Source organism: Schistocerca piceifrons, chromosome 2 (genome assembly GCF_021461385.2).
Source record: "Schistocerca piceifrons isolate TAMUIC-IGC-003096 chromosome 2, iqSchPice1.1, whole genome shotgun sequence".
NCBI classification, from domain to species: Eukaryota; Metazoa; Arthropoda; class Insecta; order Orthoptera; family Acrididae; genus Schistocerca; species Schistocerca piceifrons.
The window spans coordinates 442,884,270-442,903,156 of NC_060139.1; the positions used below are offsets into that span (position 1 = coordinate 442,884,270).

An 18,887-nucleotide genomic window follows, 5' to 3' on the forward strand; every position below is an offset into this window, starting at 1 on the left:
ACAAGTCCGGGGCTGCAAAGAGAGAGATCGATGGCCGAGAACGAGCCATGGGCCACACTGAAATGCGTGGGAGCACCAGTGTTCAAGAGGCTAAGGTCGAGCTGAGCCAACAAATGCTCCACGGCACGACCGCGGTCATCGGAGACAGTCCCACCCCATAGAGGTTTGTGGGCATTGAAATCGCCCAGCAACAAGAATGGTGGCGGCAGTTGGGCTATCAGAGCAGCCAGGACATGCTGTGCGACAGCACCATCCGGTGGAAGGTAAATACTGCAGACGGTAGCAGCCTGTGGCGTCCACACCCGAACAGCGACAGCCTCTAAAGCTGTTTGTAGAGGTACAAACTCGCTGTGAAGAGAGTGAAGGACATATATGCAGACGCCACCAGACACCCTTTCATAAGCTGCCCGGTTCTTATAATAACCCCGATAGCCATGGAGGGCGGGGGTTCGCATTGCTGGAAACCATGTTTCCTGCAGAGCAATGCAAAGGAAAGGATGAAGGCTGATAAGTTGGCGGAGCTCAGCTAGATGGTGGAAGAAACTGCTGCAGTTCCACAGGTGCCACCGCAATTTCAGGATGCTTGGGAGCCTTTTTCTTCGACTGCTTTGCGCGCTGTGCCTTAGGTGGGTCTGGCTGGGAGGGCCTCACTGGGTCAGTGTCAGGGACTGAAGACGACCGTGACGCCCTACGATCAGCGACCGGTGGTTGTTTGACAAACTTGCGGGTGTCTGCTGTGGCACTGGGCAAAGCCTGGGATGGTAGGGCCCCAAGGGACCCCTTCCGGGCGAGAGGAGCCGAAGAAGGCCCACGCTTCTCCGGCCGTGAAGGGGGAACAGATGTCCCCGGTGGTTGGGGTGGTGTTGCTCCTGAAGTAGATGGAGCAGGAGCAACAGGGGGTGAAGTGCCCCCCGCAACCAACGGGGCTGGTGAATTCTGGCAGAGCTGCGAGCTGGTGTTGCATCAGCGGCATAGGTAGACGTCATGGGCACAGGATGTAGCTGCTCATATTTCCGCCTTGCCTCGGCGTAGGTCAGGTGGTCCAGGGTCTTATATTCCATTATCTTCCTTTCCTTCTGGAAGATCTGACAGTCCGGGGAGCAGGGGGAATGGAGTTCTCCACAGTTAACACAGATGGGAGGCGGAGCACATGGAGTATCAGAATGCGAAGGACGACCACAATCCCGACACGTAATGCTGGAAGTACAGCGAGATGACATGTGTCCGAACTTCCAGCATTTAAAACACAGCATCGGAGGAGGGATATATGGTTTCACATCACAATGGTAAACCATCACCTTAACCTTTTTGGGGAAGACATCACCCTCAAAGGCCAAGATGAAGGCACCGGTGGCTACCTGATTATCCCTCGGACCCCGATGGACGCGCCGGACGAAGTGAACACCTCGTCGTTCCAGGTTGGCGCGTAATTCATCGTCGGACTGCAGAAGAAGATCCCTGTGGAATATAATACCCTGGACCATGTTGAGACTCTTATGCGGCGTGATGCTGACTGAAACATCCCCCAACTTGTCACAATTGAGCAACCTCCGTGACCGGGCAGAGGATGCCGTTTGATGAGCACAGAACCAGAGCGCATCTTGGACAAGCCCTCCACCTCCCCGAACTTGTCCTCTAAATGCTCCACAAAAAACGGGGGCTTGGTTGACATAAACGATTCCCCATCAACTCGCGTACACACAAGGAACCGGGGGGAATATTCTCCACCGCCTTCTTTTGCCATACGTTCCTCCCATGGAGTGGCCAGGGAGGGAAATGATCGTGGTTCGTATTTCCTGCCGTTGAGGTTAGACCTCGATCGCTTAGAGACTGCCGGTGGAGGCCCACCAGCGAGAGATGATGCACCACGCTTCATTGCGGGTCATCTGCCCTGATGCCACCTACTCCGACCAAGGGCCCTCCCCACGGGCGCCACCCAGCCGCAGCAATAGCCACCTAGCAGGATGGCCATTGCCGGGAGTCCCGACGCCTCAGGGAGATGGGCATCTACTCCTTGGCATACGTGGGGAGTGAACGGCGCAGGCATCAGTAGAGCGATCCCTGTGTTGTCAGGGGGCTACAACTAAGAGGATACATGGCGGCCCCACCACAACGGACTGGCTACCGTGCTGGATCTTAGGTGCAGAAATGTCCAAGGTCGGCGACGCAGTTAAAAACAACACTGCAGAGTGCAGCGTGGTAATCGCACCCAGGGACGTATCCTCGCCCAAGAGATGGAAAACGAGCGGTACACCATTGCAACGACGAAAAGGCCGGCTAAAGGTCTCAATGCACGACGGATACAGTGCACCATGTAAGGCGCCCTTCCCCAATTGGCTCGCTCTTCGGAATAATTTAGAAAGATGGAGGTCAAACCCGAGAGGGGACCATCATATAAGGCCGAAACATGTGAGACTCCTTTTAGTCGCCTCTTACGACAGGCAGGAATACCGCGCCTATTCTAACCCCCGGACCCGCAGGGGGGTGTCCTTAGGTTAGTTAGGTTTAAGTAGTTCTAAGTTCTAGGGGACTGATGACCACAGATGTTAAGTCCCATAGTGCTCAGAGCCATTTGAACCATTTGTTAAGTCCGATAGTGCTTAGAGCCGTTTGAACCATAAACAAGTGGCTCATTTCTGGTTTTTTAGTCTTTTAACGGTTATTGCATCCCTTCACAGTTCAGTTACACTACTAGGGTTAGTTTTCTTTATTTCTTTATCATGTTTACGCATTCATTATTTCAGTTTCTTATTTTTCAGTATTTATGTATTGAGGCATATTCGCTATCTTCAGGATGTCTCATTACAGTTCGACCACTGTATGTACAACATGACTCAGCTTATTTTTCAATAAAAGCTTTTCTAATTACTACAATGTGAAAACTTTTACTTTATGTCGTAATATTATGTTAGCATTGTATTTTATGCATCTTTTTTAATACAGTTGACAGATACATGACAGTTCTGTGACCACTGTTTGTATGTCGTGCATTTCAGTTTACCATCTCGATATATTTGATCTCTCTTCTTATACTTTTTGTAATACATATGAACGGTTAATTTATTTCAAATAATGACAACTGATGTTGCATGTCAGATTTTTTGTTCATTTTAAGCCTGATTCAGTCGATTTATACAGGAGCCTGAAGATGTTGGCAATGAGGCACCGAAACTGGTAGTCCAATAAAATAATGAACAAAATTACCGATGTCGGTAATCATTTTCTTCAAGTCTTTGACCAGCCGTAGACCAATTCCATTTAGAGAAGAGGGAAAAGTCGTTGCCACGTGTACCCCTGGCGTCGCCCACAGGTCTGACACGGAGGTGGTGAGGCGCTCGCTGCAGCAGCAGCTGGAGGAGTCCGGCGGCGGCGAGGGCGACGGCGCGCAGCGGCGCCAGCTGGACGCGCTGCCCTCAGCGCAGACGTTCCTCGAGTTGCTGGCCGGCCTCGTGCTCGGCTGCATCGCCTTCACGCAGCTCCGCTCCGTCGCCTTCTTCACCTTCTGCATGCGAGCCTCCAAAAATCTCCACAGCCGCATGTTCAACAGCGTCCTGAGGGCCACTATGAGCTTTTTCGACACGAATCCGTCGGGGAGGATTTTGAACAGATTCTCCAAAGACGTCGGCTCCACAGACGATCTACTTCCGCAGTTTATGATGAATATGATACAGGTACGTATGGAAACGATGCAAAGGAAATCTTGGCACGAGCTTCGAAACTATACGCGAGAAAACTTACTGCGAGTGATCGCTGAATTATGACCAAGCGACAGCTACTAGTATCGTGTGTGAACCACGTGGTGTTCGTGATGACTTGTGCAGAAACACGTAACAAGCAGTGAGGGGATTAATGATATAGTTCTCTGTGACTATACGACATTGGATACTTTTTGGAGGGCGGTAGTTCCTACAGGAGTGGCACTTCGATATTATCCGTCGGATCACCTCAGTGTCAAGTGTGGGCACCAGCGTAACTGATTCTTACACTACTTGACAAACCAGGCTGATACTCACCGTCCTACTTTCTGTGCACTCATATTTCATGTATTTACGGTCTATAAAAGTTTTTTGCTGACTTTCATTTCAGAATTCCGATGTCCAAGTGCCTACATTAAACAGGCAGTACACAAATTATCCAAAACTGTAGATTCAAATGGAGAGTAGATTCAAATGTTCAGTATTTAACGGGGGATGAAAATCTAATAGTCATGGGGGACTGGAATGCAGTTGTTGGGGATGGAGTAGAAGAAAAGGTTACAGGAGAATATGGGCTTGCGACAAGGAATGAGAGAGGACTAAGACTAACTGAGTTCTCTAACAAGTTTCAGCTAGTAATAGCGAATGCCCTGGAGGTATACTTGGAAAAGGCCTGGTGAAACGGGAAGATGTCAGTTAGATTACATCATGGTCAGACAGAGAGTCCGAAATCAGATACCGATTTGTAAACGGTACCCAGGAGCAGATACAGACTCAGATCACAATATACACTACTGGCCATTAAATGTTTTCCCCACCAAGAAGAAATGCAGATGATAAACGGGTACTCATTGGACAAATATATTTTACTAGCAGTAACATGTCATTACATTTTCACGCAATTTGGGTTCATAGATCCTAAGAAATCAGTACCCAGAACAACCACCTCCGGCCGTAATAACGGCCTTCATACGCCTGGGCATTGAGTCAAACAGAGCTTGGATGGCCTTCTACAGGTACAGCTGCCCATGCAGCTTCAACACGATACCACAGTTCATCAAGAGTAGTGACTGGCGTATTGTGACGAGCCAGTTGCTCGGCCACCATTGACCAGACGTTTTCAGTTGGTGAGAGATCTGGAGAATGTGCTGGCGAGGGCAGCAGTCGAACATTTTCTGTATCCAGAGAGGCCCGTACAGGACCTGCTACATGCGGTCGGTCATTATCCTGCTGAAATGTAGGGTTTCGTTGAGGTCGAATGAAGGGTAGAGCCACGGGTCGTAACACGTCTGAAATGTAACGTCCACTGTTCAAAGTGCCGTCAATGCGAACAAGAGGTGACCGAGACCTGTAACCAATGGCACCCCATACCATCACGCCGGGTGATAAGCCAGTATGGTGGCGACGAATGCACGCTTCCAATGTGCGTTCACCGCGATGTCGCCAAAAACGGATGCGACCATCATGATGCTGTAAACAGAACCTGAATTCATCCGAAAAAATGACGGTTTGCAATTCGTGCACCCAGGTTCGTCGTTGAGTACACCATCGCAGGCGCTCCTGTCTGTTCAAAAATGAATAAAATGGCTCTGAGCACTATGGGACTTAACTTCTGTGGTCATCAGTCCCCTTGAACTTAGAACTACTTAAACCTTACTAACCTAACGACATCACACACATCCATGTCCGAGGCAGGATTCGAACCTGCGACCGTAGCGGTCGCGAGGATCCAGACTGTAGCGCCTAGAACCGCTCGGCCGCTCCGGCCGGCGCTCCTGTCTGTGATGTAGCGTCAAGGGTAACCGCAGCCATGGTCTCCCAGCTGATAGTCCATTCTGCTGCAAACGTCGTCGAACAACATTGTATACCTGAACTACTGATGTCGCTGTTTGTTAGCTGTCGATTCTGATGAGAACAACCCTTTCAGTGAACTGTTCACAGTAACTCGCTCTCTGCTCACCTACCTACCCATAACGAATTCTACACCCATTATACCATTTTCTGCTACTGTTTATATTATCCTATACTCGTCTTACCAGAACTCCTTGTCTCCTTTCCATTTTACTTCGCTGTCCTCCACTATATCTAGACTGAGCATTAGCACTTCCCTTTTAAGATTTTGTAGCTTAACTAATATGTCCAAACTTGTGATATTCCACCCCCCCCCCCCAACTCATAGAATGTTATCGTTTCGTTGGTCATTTTCATGGTCACCTCCCCCTTGGCAATGCTCTCCCGGTGATCCAAATGGGGGCTAGTCTAGAATCTTTTGCCGATGGAGATATCGTCATGACACTTTTTGGACTTAAGGCCACATGTCCTGCAGATACACATTATGCGTATTTAATGCAATGGTTTCCATTGCATCCTGCATCCTCATGTCGTTGATAATTGCTGCTTCTTCTGCCAGTTAGCGGCAGTTTTCCAACCCAAGGGTAAGTGAGAGACCTGAACCTCTATACACTCCTCGCCCTCTTCGACAATGCCGTTGGCAGAACGACGGTGACTTCTCATGCCGAAAGCTGTTGACGTTTTTTATTCGAAATTTAAGCAGTGGCGAGGTTCTTACCCGGGACCGAGTACGTTTTGATTAATAATCAAAGACGTTACCCTTTTCTGTGGTGGAACTGTCTCCTTATTCGGCTAAGTGTAATCTCAAAAAAAGAAACGAAAATCAAATCCACTGCTACCTGGAACCGCCACTTTTACCATACCATAAAAAAGCTACCCCTCTTCAGTCGTTGCTCCTAGCCATCCCGAAAAGTTCTCCCAAGGTTCTACGGGTCTGTAATTTTTGTTACATGATGTAATTACTAAATGTGTTCAAGTGAAAGCAGAATGTTACAAAAATGTGAGTCAAAGGGTAAACTAAAATAACTTTATACGTTACTTGTGCTACTTCATCTAAAAGAACCTTTCTTCAAGAAATGGTGCAACTGGAATTTTCTTGTCGACTGCCATGGCGTTTTCTGTCTCTAACAATACCGTCTAAAATATGTGTATCAGTCTCATGCTGCACTGCTAATGCCTCAATGAATGCAGATTCCCATGAATCAGCCAGTCTCTCTCTTTCTCACTGCTTACAATTCAGATCATTATGTCTTCGATGTGATACTGCACGGAACGTCACACTGAGTCTAGTACATCCCAACTAGAGGGGCGTTTACGAAAACACAGCATAAATAATTTGCCAAGAGCGTACGATACCTCAGTGAGCATTCAAGAGCGTTGCGAGTGTTTTGCAGGTACCACCAGTAATCAAGCTGCACTTTCTCCACTTCGCCGTAGATGTAGTCGATGATAATTCCCTCGAACCAAATAAGCGCATGATGGTTTGCGAGAGGAAAGTAATAATTATCCGCACATAAGGAAGTCCGGTGTTCAATCACGTCAGGTGGTACGTAGAGGTAACAGGCTAAACCGTTCTGCATCAGTCGCCGAAAGCTGGACGACGACACGCACGTGAAGCGATGTTCATTGATGTTCAGGAGGCGACGCTCAGAGTAAATTGGGTGGTCCGTTAATTCGATAGCGTGAAACCAGTGTCTCGCCTCACATCTTTTGTTGGTGACTTGATACCACGTCGCGGGCACCATAGTTGGTGGGACGTGGTGGCGTATCATTTTCCAGACTCATGGCCAATTAACAGTTGGATACTTTGTTTCTATTACGTTACGCGGAGCTGCTCGCAGAAGGGTGCTGTACAAATCTTTTGCCTACAGCAGGCTGGTTCATAGAGGTCCGAAGTCACAAAGCTGTATCCAGAACGAATGTCGACACATGAGGGAGCTGTGTCGGGACATGCTCCACCGACACCAGAAGGACGTGAAAGACTGGCATCAGTACCTTCAATAGACGATCCGTGAGGGAGGCGTCTTGACTGGTCTACATTTTTCACACATTGCTCATATAAAGGACAGCTATCCGTGCCTGGATGTTAACCAGTCCCACCCCTCCGTCATGTAGAGGGAGGGTGAGTGTGTCATAACGTACGTTAAATACGTGTCGTTTCGCTAGGAAATAACTGAAGGCCACCTGAAGCCTGTGACCAATCACCTTCGGTAGGTGGAGAACGTGTACCTTGTGACTGAGTTTACAAGCCACATAAAGGTTCACTTATTCCACAAGCTCAGTTGGTTAAAGTCCTGGAGCAGGTTCTGGCGCACCATCACGAGTACAGTCTGTAGTAATCATCGATAGTTTGCCACGAGCGTTTAGAGCACATCTTTTGTAAACGTGACTTCCAAATATCTCAGTTCAGTAACTGTCCAGAGGAAGGCGAAGGCACCTAGCCAAAGACAGAGCCCGATATCCAGCGCCACCGGCTTATTGATATTCACAAGACTGCCCGCAGCCTGTCCATAACGCTGGATCCAGTTTAGTATGCCATGGACTTCATCGATGGAAGGAACTAGCAGTAGCAGCTCGTCAACATACGCCCTATAACGGAATGTGTTGTCCCACAGTGAGATGTGAGATAGCTTGTGGTTGAAGGAATGAGGACTGGTTAGACTGAGGAGTGGGTCGAAAGCGATGTTGCATAAAGCTAGGTAGACACCTCTTAATGAGTACTGGGCACACCCTCTGTCATTGGCCAGGACCTGAGAGCTGGTTGCTGTTAAAAGGCAGTGCAGTATGACGATGAGCCAACGGGAAAATCCCATATGGTCCATCATTCAATTACCGGTTTCGGGCTAGCTGCCCATCTTCAGATCATATATTGTAACTTGTCTGTACAGAACACTCGGTTCGCTGTCATAACAAACTTAAGTTATGACAGCGAACCGAGTGTTCTGTACGGACAAGTTACTCTGTAACTACAATATATGATCTGAAGATGGACCTTGTGACGTATATATGCCATCCAGTTGTCTCGCCGAATGAATGGTAAGATGCGAATGTCCAGAGCTGTCACTGTGTATCTTTTCCCATGTGTCGCACAAGTAAAGATCGTGAATCGCCATACCCAGTTCCAGACAAGTCGTGTAGTGCGGGATTTGGTCTTTGGGATGAAGTACGCAATTAACATCGTCGGTGAAGACTCTGTGTTTGTACCGTCCTAAGAAAAGGAGACGATGTCAGTGGAGTAGAACCTGGTCGATCACAACGGTTGGTGGTGCACAATGGTGTGCAAATATTAATGCATTGGGTATCGAGTGCTGTGGCTTTTTATCCTCATGCACGTGGAGATAAGTGATGTCAATGATTTCGATACCATCACGCACTATAATCTCCACGCCGGTGTCTGAGGGACCACTAAGAGTCGTGTACATAGCGTAGCCATAGAAGTTCGAGAGTTCATTCATTCGCATTTCTTGCAGGAATGTAAAGTCGACTCTTGTGGCTCGTACTGTTTCTCTCAAGAGTTTAATCTCGGCAGGAGAACTAACCAAGATGATATTCAAGCGGTAAGCCTGGCAGTGTTGTTGTTAGGCAGGGTTATTCATGGTGATGGTGGAGAGAAGCAGACGTCGTGAGTGATATCGCACCCCACCGACAGTGGCCCTCCCAGTTTTATTCAGACCTCAGAGGACCCCCAGATCTGGGTCCTGCTCGGTATCGACGTCTTCGGTCCACGATTTTGGTACAGTGTGTTCATCTTCCTTAAGGTCGTGGTAGGTGATAGGAATGGAGCGAGCCATTTCGAAGCCTGCACTGGAAACTTTCTGCTCATCTCATTTCAGAGGACTTGCAGACAACCTCCGCCCGCACCACCATCCATTCTGCAGGGGTAAAGTCAATGGCAATGGTGCCAGCTCCATGGTTCTTGTCCTACAGGGTCAGTTCTTACCCCTGCAAGTGAGAGCTGCTGTGTTTCGACACAGTCCTGCAGCAACCCTTTTGGCATTTTGGTGATAACTGTTTTCGTGTGTGGCCTTCCGTGTCAGATGGTGGCATTGACTCACACTTCACCAACACGAGGATTTCTGTTGGTATGACATGTGTATCGATTCCATCCTGCTGTCGGCGGCGCCTGCAGTGTTCAGTGGTGTCGATGGTTTGGACGGAATTCTGCCGCTGGCCAGGCAGACCGATCGGCCCGGCGTCGGTCCACAGAGGGTGGTTGCGGCACTGCAACGTCTACCTGTTGCGTCTGGACCATCGGAGACGTCGTGAGAGCCGCGATGTAAGTTACTGGAAACATTGTAGGCGTCGGTGCAGGTGCCATGCTCTGCTGTAGAAGTCGTGTGAACCGACTTTGGAGGCACTGGGAACGTAGTCCTACAGCTGTGGTCCTACAGCCTCCTGTTGGGAGGTGTGATGGTATGTGTTGGTGGAGTTCAGTGCACACCTGGCGTACTCCGTTGAAGTCTGGATATGTCTTAAACTGGGTCCACTTTTCTACCACGCGTTGTTGTACTCTACCGTAGGGGCGGAGCGCCGCCAAGACTTCTACCGCCGTGGTTTCGAAGGGTAGTTCGAATATGCTTATAGTCCACACTCCCAGTCCGGCATGATCAGCCCCAACGTTGCCAACGTTTCCGTTTGGGACACAAGCACAGTCTAACCGTGTTCTAACCTATCGCACTAGGCTTTAGTGTGCGATTTTCTTTGCCTAGAAGGCGTCCACGGGCGGATTACGAGAGATCTCTGGTGCGCTCGCTCTCTCTCAGACAGTCCTCCGCCCGCATCTCGTGGTCGTGCGGTAGCGTTCTCGCTTCCCACGCCCGGGTTCCCGGGTTCGATTCCCGGCGGGGTCAGGGATTTTCTCTGCCTCGTGATGGCTGGGTGTTGTGTGCTGTCCTTAGGTTAGTTAGGTTTAAGTAGTTCTAAGTTCTGGGGGACTGATGACCATAGATGTTAAGTCCCATAGTGCTCAGAGCCATTTGACAGTCCTCCCGGGAGCTAGGTGGTGCTTAGCTGGAAAGTTCGTGTGGTGTGCAGAGCACCTGGCGGTGTGGGATTGTCGGCTATGCTTAGGACGGCGGGCGTGTGGGCCGCGTTCCGCCGTAGTTAGTGGTACCGCGGGAAGAGGGGCCTTTTCCACCGCGGCCTACGGACTGGCGCTGCAGACCGCCGTCTGTGCCAGAGTTCTACTCTGCGTGCTACCACAGAACCACAAGCTGCATGTTTACTTCTCTCCTTTAACACCCAGTGAGAAGCTTGAAGCTGTTGCTGCATTTAGCAGTGCAGCAGCGATGTTGTACCTGCAGTTACGACATGTTATACCAGCCGAGTGTCTTGCAAGGTGCGCTAAATCGGGTAATGTTCGTTAATTGTGCAGGCCTCTGGGAGAAGCCGATACCCGCTAATTATCATCTTGCTATTTAAATCATTTGATTTGTTTGACAAGGATCAGCCTAACGTAGTAAAACTTCCTTCGTATTACATGCTTGTTATTTATTGCGTTGGTCCATTGTTGAGAGAAGTGGGTAAGGGCATAAAAACTGGCATTCACGCATCTCGTGGTCGTGCGGTAGCGTTCTCGCTTCCCACGTCCGGTTTCCCGGGTTCGATTCCCGGCGGGGTCAGGAATTTTCTCTGCCTCGTGATGGCTGGGTGTTTTGTGCTGTCCTTAGGTTAGTTAGGTTTAAGTAGTTCTAAGTTCTAGGGGACTGATGACCATAGATGTTAAGTCCCATAGTGCTCAGAGCCATTTGAACCATTTTGAACTGGCATTCAGTAAATTTTGCCGTTGTAGACAGTGTACAGTTTGGTGTAATTTTTAATGCTCCATCGGTGTTCTCACAGCCAGTCTTATAGAGATGACTCAGCCTGGTTTCCCTTGGTATTAATGGAATTGTCTGTCTAAGAGCGGTAGCGTGGGCCATGCAACAAAAAAATTTCCGCTTCTTGTAAATGAAGAAAAATTATAATAATTTATTATACGCCTCTGTTATGTCACCTGGTACCAGGACTTTTTTTTTACTTGTCCTTTCTTATATTGTAAAACACAATGTTAGTTGCGCTAAACCCTAAATCTAATTTCCTGAGTGTGAGATTCAGCTACTTGATGCCACGCTATGCTGCGCTCGTTAATTTTATTGTGTTTGTAATGACAGTCTTATGTATGTTTTAGAACTAGTTAATTTGGGTTACTGCTCCGCTTTCTTGTGGAGTGTAATGGGTTCTACCGCCCTGTGCAGACCACTTGCAGTGCCAAAACATTGCTCCGAATATTTTGTAAAGTTTCTTATTACAGTGGTTGTATACACAAAAGCTTCACCGTCAGATTTCTTATTACAGTTGTTCTATACGTAAAAGTTTCGTCTTCAGATTTCTTATTACAGTTGTATACGTCTTTACCTAAAACTTTTTTTTTTTACGAGACTTAACTGCTAAGGCCATCAGTCCCTAAACTTACACACTACTTAACCTAAATTAACTGCTAAGGCCATCAGTCCCTAAGCTTACACACTACTTAACCTAAATTATCCTAAGGACAAACACATATACCCATGCCCGAGGAAGGACTCGAACCTCCGCCGGGACCAGCCGCACAGTCTATGACTGCAGCGCCTCAGACCGCTCGGCTAATCCTGCGCGGTTAAAACATTCTTTAAATCGATTTAAATACCGTTGGATGTGTCCAGATAAGGTTTAGTCCGGTGTTACTGTGAGTTTGTGTACATTATTTGACGCACTGCTAAAAATTTTTAAGAGCTGTATGATACTACTTAAATCCTACACCGTTAAGATTATGTAAATTTAATATTTTATTCTCAAATGTTCATTGATGTACAGAATATTTGGTAAATTTCGTCATACCTGAATCTTTGCTTTGCAATGCTCTTCATTTTGAAATTGGTAACTATACATTTGGTTTTGGGGGCCATCCTTTTAAGTTTGCTGACTTTTGAGGAATTTGGTAATTTTAATAAATTCTAATTCAAATGTGCATTAACAAATGATGTTCAATTCCCATTTGCCCAGGTCTTCGTTCTCCTTCTTTGGAGAGGCGAATTGAGGCGTCTCATAGACTTTGTTTCATCTCTCGAAGAACCTTGCGGCTTGTAGCGTCGTTAATAAGTTGCACGTAGGCCGTGTTACTTACAGGTACGATCGAAAAGTGGATACCAACGATGTTGGCAGCCGGGATCTTGGCACCTTCCTTGAAAAACCTGACTACATTGAGTGCTTTTGGTCTAACAAGTTCGTTTCTGAAAGCTAATTTCAATGTTGATTTTCTGTAATGATTCGCCATAATCTTGTTGCGCTGCGGCGTCACGTTAGTGTCGGCCTAAGGAAGTAAACAGGGCGAGCGTGCTGGCACTGCAGCCGGCAACACGTCCGCACTGCACGGCTGCTAAAGCCGTGCTGTCCTCTCCTCCCCCGCCAACCCCCCACCCACCTATCCCTAGAACACGGTGAGTCCTTCGTTTAGAACGTCAATTCCTTTAGTGTATTGTCGTTGAAGAGGCGTGACTTTCAACTACAGTCGTCTAAATATGATAGCTTCTTTTTGGCCTTCTGCCAAGACCCAACGTCGATCCATCTTACTGTACGATTCCGTAAATCTGAGTGCCACATAGCGTACACAACACTTCACTGTCGTGACATACGTAAGCTTACCACCTGATACACTGTCTACAGAGATCCAAAGCGATCAGTATGTACTTTAAGAGGAGTGACTAGGATCATTCTATGATGTTCACTGCCTTTGGGAGGAAGGGAAACGTCTCTGGGCAGATGCCTCTAATTACCACTTACTAAGATTTCAAAAAGAATATTCAATTATGAAGATTTGTAATTTATGTAGACTTGTATCACCTATACGCTCAGGAATAGGACGCATGCCAGCGGTAAACAAGCCATAGATTACTTTCTGTTACACATTTTTCATTGGTACATTACATTGTTCTTTTTTTTAACTACTAGATGAGCATAATAATTTGTGTGAATTTGAGAAAAAACACGTCTTCAGAAAAATGTTTAGCAAGTAAATAATATTATTATAGGTAATACGAAAACGATTCTGTTTTCACTGAGAGCCTGATTGATACTCGAGTGACGCAATGCTACGTGTTCTTGCCGCTGCAGGTATACATGGCGCTCTGCGGCATCCTGGCAATGGTCCTCGTGGTGAACTACTTGCTAATTGTTCCGATGGTCATTATCGGAGCACTGTTTGGCGTTGTGGCGAAGCGTTTCATGACAACTGGGAGAAACATCAAAAGACTCGAAGGCATCCGTAAGTACTGAGCGTCACCTGCCTTCCAGTTTCCCCTGCACAATGAAAACACTACCCACATGGTTATCAGAGTGTTCCGCAACACAAAATCTTTGAGAAGTGGTAACTATACAATACCCCTCAGATATTGTTATTATTGTTATCTTATTGCACTCTTGTGCTACACACCAACTGTGCAATACTTGTTGTGTTATTCTAAGGAAAGATATTACATGACTATTACTTAAGTTTAATTTGGTGACAAGGTCAAAGAGGAGTTTCCATTGCATGATCTTCATGAAATTACATAAGGTCCGTCATATTTTCTCTGATAAAAATGAAGATTATTGCCACATCTTGGTATTAACACTTTTTATCTTCGATTCACTTATCACAGATTTCCCAAAGAATATTTTAACAAATCTCTGAAGCATTTTTGTATGCACTGTGACGTAAGGCTCAAACGAAGAGAAATTTCGCAATAACTCACTGTTCTAAGAGCATAAAAAGGAGAGACTTCTGAAGTGAACAACTGAACTGACCGAATACGCAAATTTCATCATTTATATAAATTGCAATTCCTTCTACAAATATCTGGAATCTTATGATCGTCAAATTAACTATAATGTCTTTTCAGCTTTTAAAAATGACGACAGGTTTGAAAAAAATATAATTTATGTGAATGAAAAACCTTTAAAAATATAATAAAAGTTAAAGATATTGATATAGTATGAAAACAAATTAAATACATTTCTAAAATATGGCACGTCATCAGGTTCAAATAAATTACGTTTGTAAGTTAGTCATAGTAAGTGCCATCTGTTATGAATGATATTACATCAATTCCACCATGCAGGAATAAAAACAAAGTTGTATTTTTTACTTCACCGTGAAATTTATAGGAAAACTAATTTCCGTGCATAACACAGAAAAATGTAAAATAATCGACTTTGAACGACACAGAATTCTGGCAGTGTAATAATCTTTGTGGAATTATGAAAAACCGTGAATGAGATACTTTAAATTCGAAAATTTGCGTACACTTTGCTGAGAAATGTAATATTGCAAGATTCTGTAATCTCATGAAGTTACCGTACATCTTGGTTTTTTTGTACGACGCTTTTCTATTTGCCTCGTATCCTCAGCTCTGCTGAACTCATTATTTGCTAGTGCAAACGACTAAGCCTAGATGATGAAAACTGGAGATTCCTCTGTCTTTAGAAGAGGGACGTTACTGGAGTGGTGATATTTGGAATCTCAAGAGCATTTGGGATCCCTATCAGGTCGGATTGAGGGAGGACATAGAAGCAATTCAGAGGCGGGCTGCTAGATTTGTTACTGGTAGGTTTGATAAAAAAAAAAAAAAAAAAAAAAAAAAAAAAAAAAAAAAAAAAAAAAAAAAAGATTCAAATGGCTGTGAGCACTATGGGACTTAACTTCTGAGGTCATCAGTCCCATAGAACTTACAACTACTTAAACCTAACTAATCCAAGGACATCACACACATCCATGTCCGAGGCAACATTCGAATCTGCGACCGTAGCGGTCGTACGGTTCCAGACTGTAGCGCTTAGAACGGCTCGGCCACCCAGGCCGGCGTTTGATCATCCCGCTAGTGTTACGGAAATGCTTCAGGAGCTCGAGTGGGAGTCTCTGGAGGAAAGGAGGCGTTCTTTTCATGAATTGCTACTGAGGAAATTTAGAGAACCAGCATTTGAGGCTGACTGCAGTACAATTTTACTGTCGCCAACTTACATTTCGCGGAAAGACCACAAATATAAGATAAGAGAGATTAGGGCTCGTACAGAGGCATATAGGCAATCATTTTTCCCTCGTTCTGTTTGGGGGTGGAACAGGGAGAGAAGTTGCTAGTTGTGGTACGAGGTACCCTCCGCCACGCACCGTATGGTGGATTGCGGAGTATGTATGTGGACGTAACAATAGTAGCGAAGCACAGTGACAGTTTACTCGATCCTTTACACGACTAAAAGCAGCAGTAAAGTAACACTAAAAGCAAATGAGAGAAATCGCCTGTTAGGAGAAGCTAAGAAATAATGCTGAAATTCTTACCACACAAGTGCTGTTCAGCAGTTTGAATACAAGCAAGCTGCAGAAACTGAACGTCACCTGGCCTTTGATTTATCCTAGCTAAGGTGTCACGCTATGTTGTAAAATAATTGTCGCCAAATAAAACTGGCGTTTCCATCTCGCAAAAGGTGGCGACTGCAACCATCGCCGATGTTCATTATATCCAATGATAGTTATTTACAATATTACGCGGCATCATACCCAGAAAACTTTTGTATTAACCTACGCAATTACATCGCCGGCCGCGGTGGTCTAGCGGTTCTCGGCGCGCAGTCCGGAACCGCGCGACTCCTACGGTCGCAGGTTCGAATCCTGCCTCGGGCATGGATGTGTGTGATGTCCTTAGGTTAGTTAGGTTTAAGTAGTTCTAAGTTCTAGGGGACTGATGACCACAGTAGTTAAGTCCCATAATGCTCAGAGCCATTTTTGAACTACGCAATTACATCTTACTTTTTTGTCTAATGAGGGGTCGCATTAATGAACAACAACTGATTACAGTATATTAAGCTTTGGAGCTCACACTTCTTTAAGTAAAAATTACGTTATCGTGTGTTGGTGTTCATAGGACAATCTTGAAGGTTATGAACTACTTGATTTTTTTACATAAAGTGCTGATCGTATAAGAGTTGGTCATTGGTATGAAGGCCGTCTTCCACGAAGAAACTGCACATCGGTAGGTCTTTTCAGAAATTATTTGTAGAACATGTGTGTGAAATTCACAGTGTTTCTCATGGCATGTTCGCCATCCGGTATGAACGTCGTATAACACATGTGGCTGCTTCTTGCTAAGGGGAAATAGTGCAGAATTCTTTCTTTTAAATCACTGATGGTACTAACTGTTGCTGTGCACAATGAGTGCTTCACAGTTGCTACAGAAAGTTGTTTGTATTACTTTTTTAACCACAAATCATAACTGTACGCTTCTCATTTGAGGGTCCAGTGCTTTGTAAAATACTTGTACGGAGACATTTCCATCATTTTGATAGTTGTCTGTAGGTTATTCTAGTTTTCTGGAGAAGCTAAATAAAAACTTTTGTTTCTTGTCGCTCCTCTTTCTATTAATTGACATTCTCTACATAAAGTCACACGAGTAAAAAAATTACAACAATTTTGTTTTCAATTTCCTTAAGTAAACTACAAAGTATTGCCATTTTGTCTGTCATGCCGTATATCAGGACATTTAACACGACTTTGAATTTTTCAGGTAGAAGTCCCATGTTCTCCCATCTTTCGGACACACTCAACGGCCTGGCCACAATAAGATCTTCAGGAGTTCAGGATATTGTACGGAAAGAATTCGATGAACACCAGGTACGTCGCTTGTTTCCTCATTACACAGAAGTTTTTGGTAACAGAAAGCGGCTGAATCAACAGAAACAACAACAAGGGAAGCGAGTCATACACTAATCTAATGTTTCAGCCCGAAGGTCTCGGCTGTCCCACTTACCAAACTGCTGTGTTTGCAGCAACTGAATACTTTGAGAAGCATTTACTTCTAGCAGGTCGAGAGAACAGATCTAAATTACAAACGTAGCTGTAGGAGTACGAAACTAAAACAACTACCTCATGCCTCGTAATAACTAGCAAAATTTCAGAAATTGAAGACTATCTAGAGCTGCAAGAAGTAGATATACAAGTGATTCAACTAAACTCGTCACTTTCATATTTCCGTCTCCATTTAAGACACAGTAATACTGTTACAAGAGAGTGATCACTGAGCGACATATAGTCTCTTAATATAGGTAAACAATTACAAAGAGATATCGATATTAAATCTGCTTTTTCGAATGCAACTCACTTGGTTAACTATAATATTGTGCAAGGGAACTGTCCAATTCGACTTGTCCAAACTGTCACCAAAGTTTTTATATAGGAAGAATACACCGAAAAAATACGACGTCAAAATTGTAGCTGCTAAGACAGACTTAATATCAAAAAAGACAAAAGGGATAAATAACATTCTATCAGAATTTCTAAAATTAACAAAACTAACATCCACACTGGTGTGTAGAATGTGTGAATCAGGTGATATACCATCTGACTTCCGGACACACATCACCCAACCAATCCAGAAGACTGCAAGAGCTGACAAGAGAGAGAATTATCGCACAATCAGGTTAACAGCTCATAGATCCAAGTTACTTGCCAGAATAATATACAGAAGAATGGAAAATAAAATTGAGGATGTGCTAGATGATGATCAGTTTGGCTTTAGGAAAGGTAAAGGCAACAGAGAGGCAATTTTGACGTTGCAATTCATAGTGGAAGCAAGAGTAAAGAAAAATCGACACACGTTCATAGGACTTGTTCACCTGGAAAAAGCGTTCGACAATGTCAAACCGTGCAAGATGTTGGAAATCCTGGGGAAATAGGGATAAGCTATAGAGAAAGACGGGTAATATACAATACGTACAAGAGCCATGAGGGAACATTAAGAGTGGAAGACCAGGAACGAAGGGCTCGGATTAAAAGGAGTCTAAGGCAAAGATGCAGTCTATCGCCCCTACTGTTGAATCTATACATCGACGAAGCAGCGATGGAAAAGATCAAAAGTGGAATCAAAATTTATGTTGAAAGGGTATCAATCATAAGATTAGCTGATGACTTTGCTATCCTCAGTGAAATTGAAGAAAAAATCACAGGATCTGCTAAATGAGTAAAGAACATGGATTGAGAGTAAATTGAAGAAAGATGAAAGCAACGAGAAGTAGCAAAAATGAGAACAGCAAGAAACTTAACTTCAGGATTGGTGATCACGAAATAGATGAAGTTAAGGAAATCTGCTACCTAGGCAGCAAAAAAGCTGATGACGGACGGACCAAGGAGGACGTTGAAAAGGGACTAGCACTGGCAAAAAGGGAATTTCTCTCCTGCATAGACCTTCATTTGAGGAAGAAATTGTTGAGAACGTACGTTTGAGCAAAGGTTTGTATGGCAGTGAAACATGGGCTGTGGAAAACCGAAACAGAAGAGAATCGAAGCATTTGAGATAT

The 18,887-nt window shown here is 45.2% G+C and overlaps 1 protein-coding gene across 2 annotated transcripts in view; it reads left to right on the top strand.

Annotated features, from left to right (window-relative positions):
* LOC124775045 (ATP-binding cassette sub-family C member 4-like) overlaps nt 1-18,887 on the top strand; it is a 191,070-nt gene that overhangs the window by 118,778 nt on the left and 53,405 nt on the right. For both annotated transcript variants that reach the window (XM_047249827.1, XM_047249826.1), the window contains exons 16-18: nt 3,311-3,671; nt 13,677-13,827; nt 17,099-17,205. In XM_047249827.1, the coding sequence (XP_047105783.1) occupies nt 3,311-3,671; nt 13,677-13,827; nt 17,099-17,205 (619 nt within the window). The remainder of the gene's footprint in view (nt 1-3,310; nt 3,672-13,676; nt 13,828-17,098; nt 17,206-18,887) is intronic.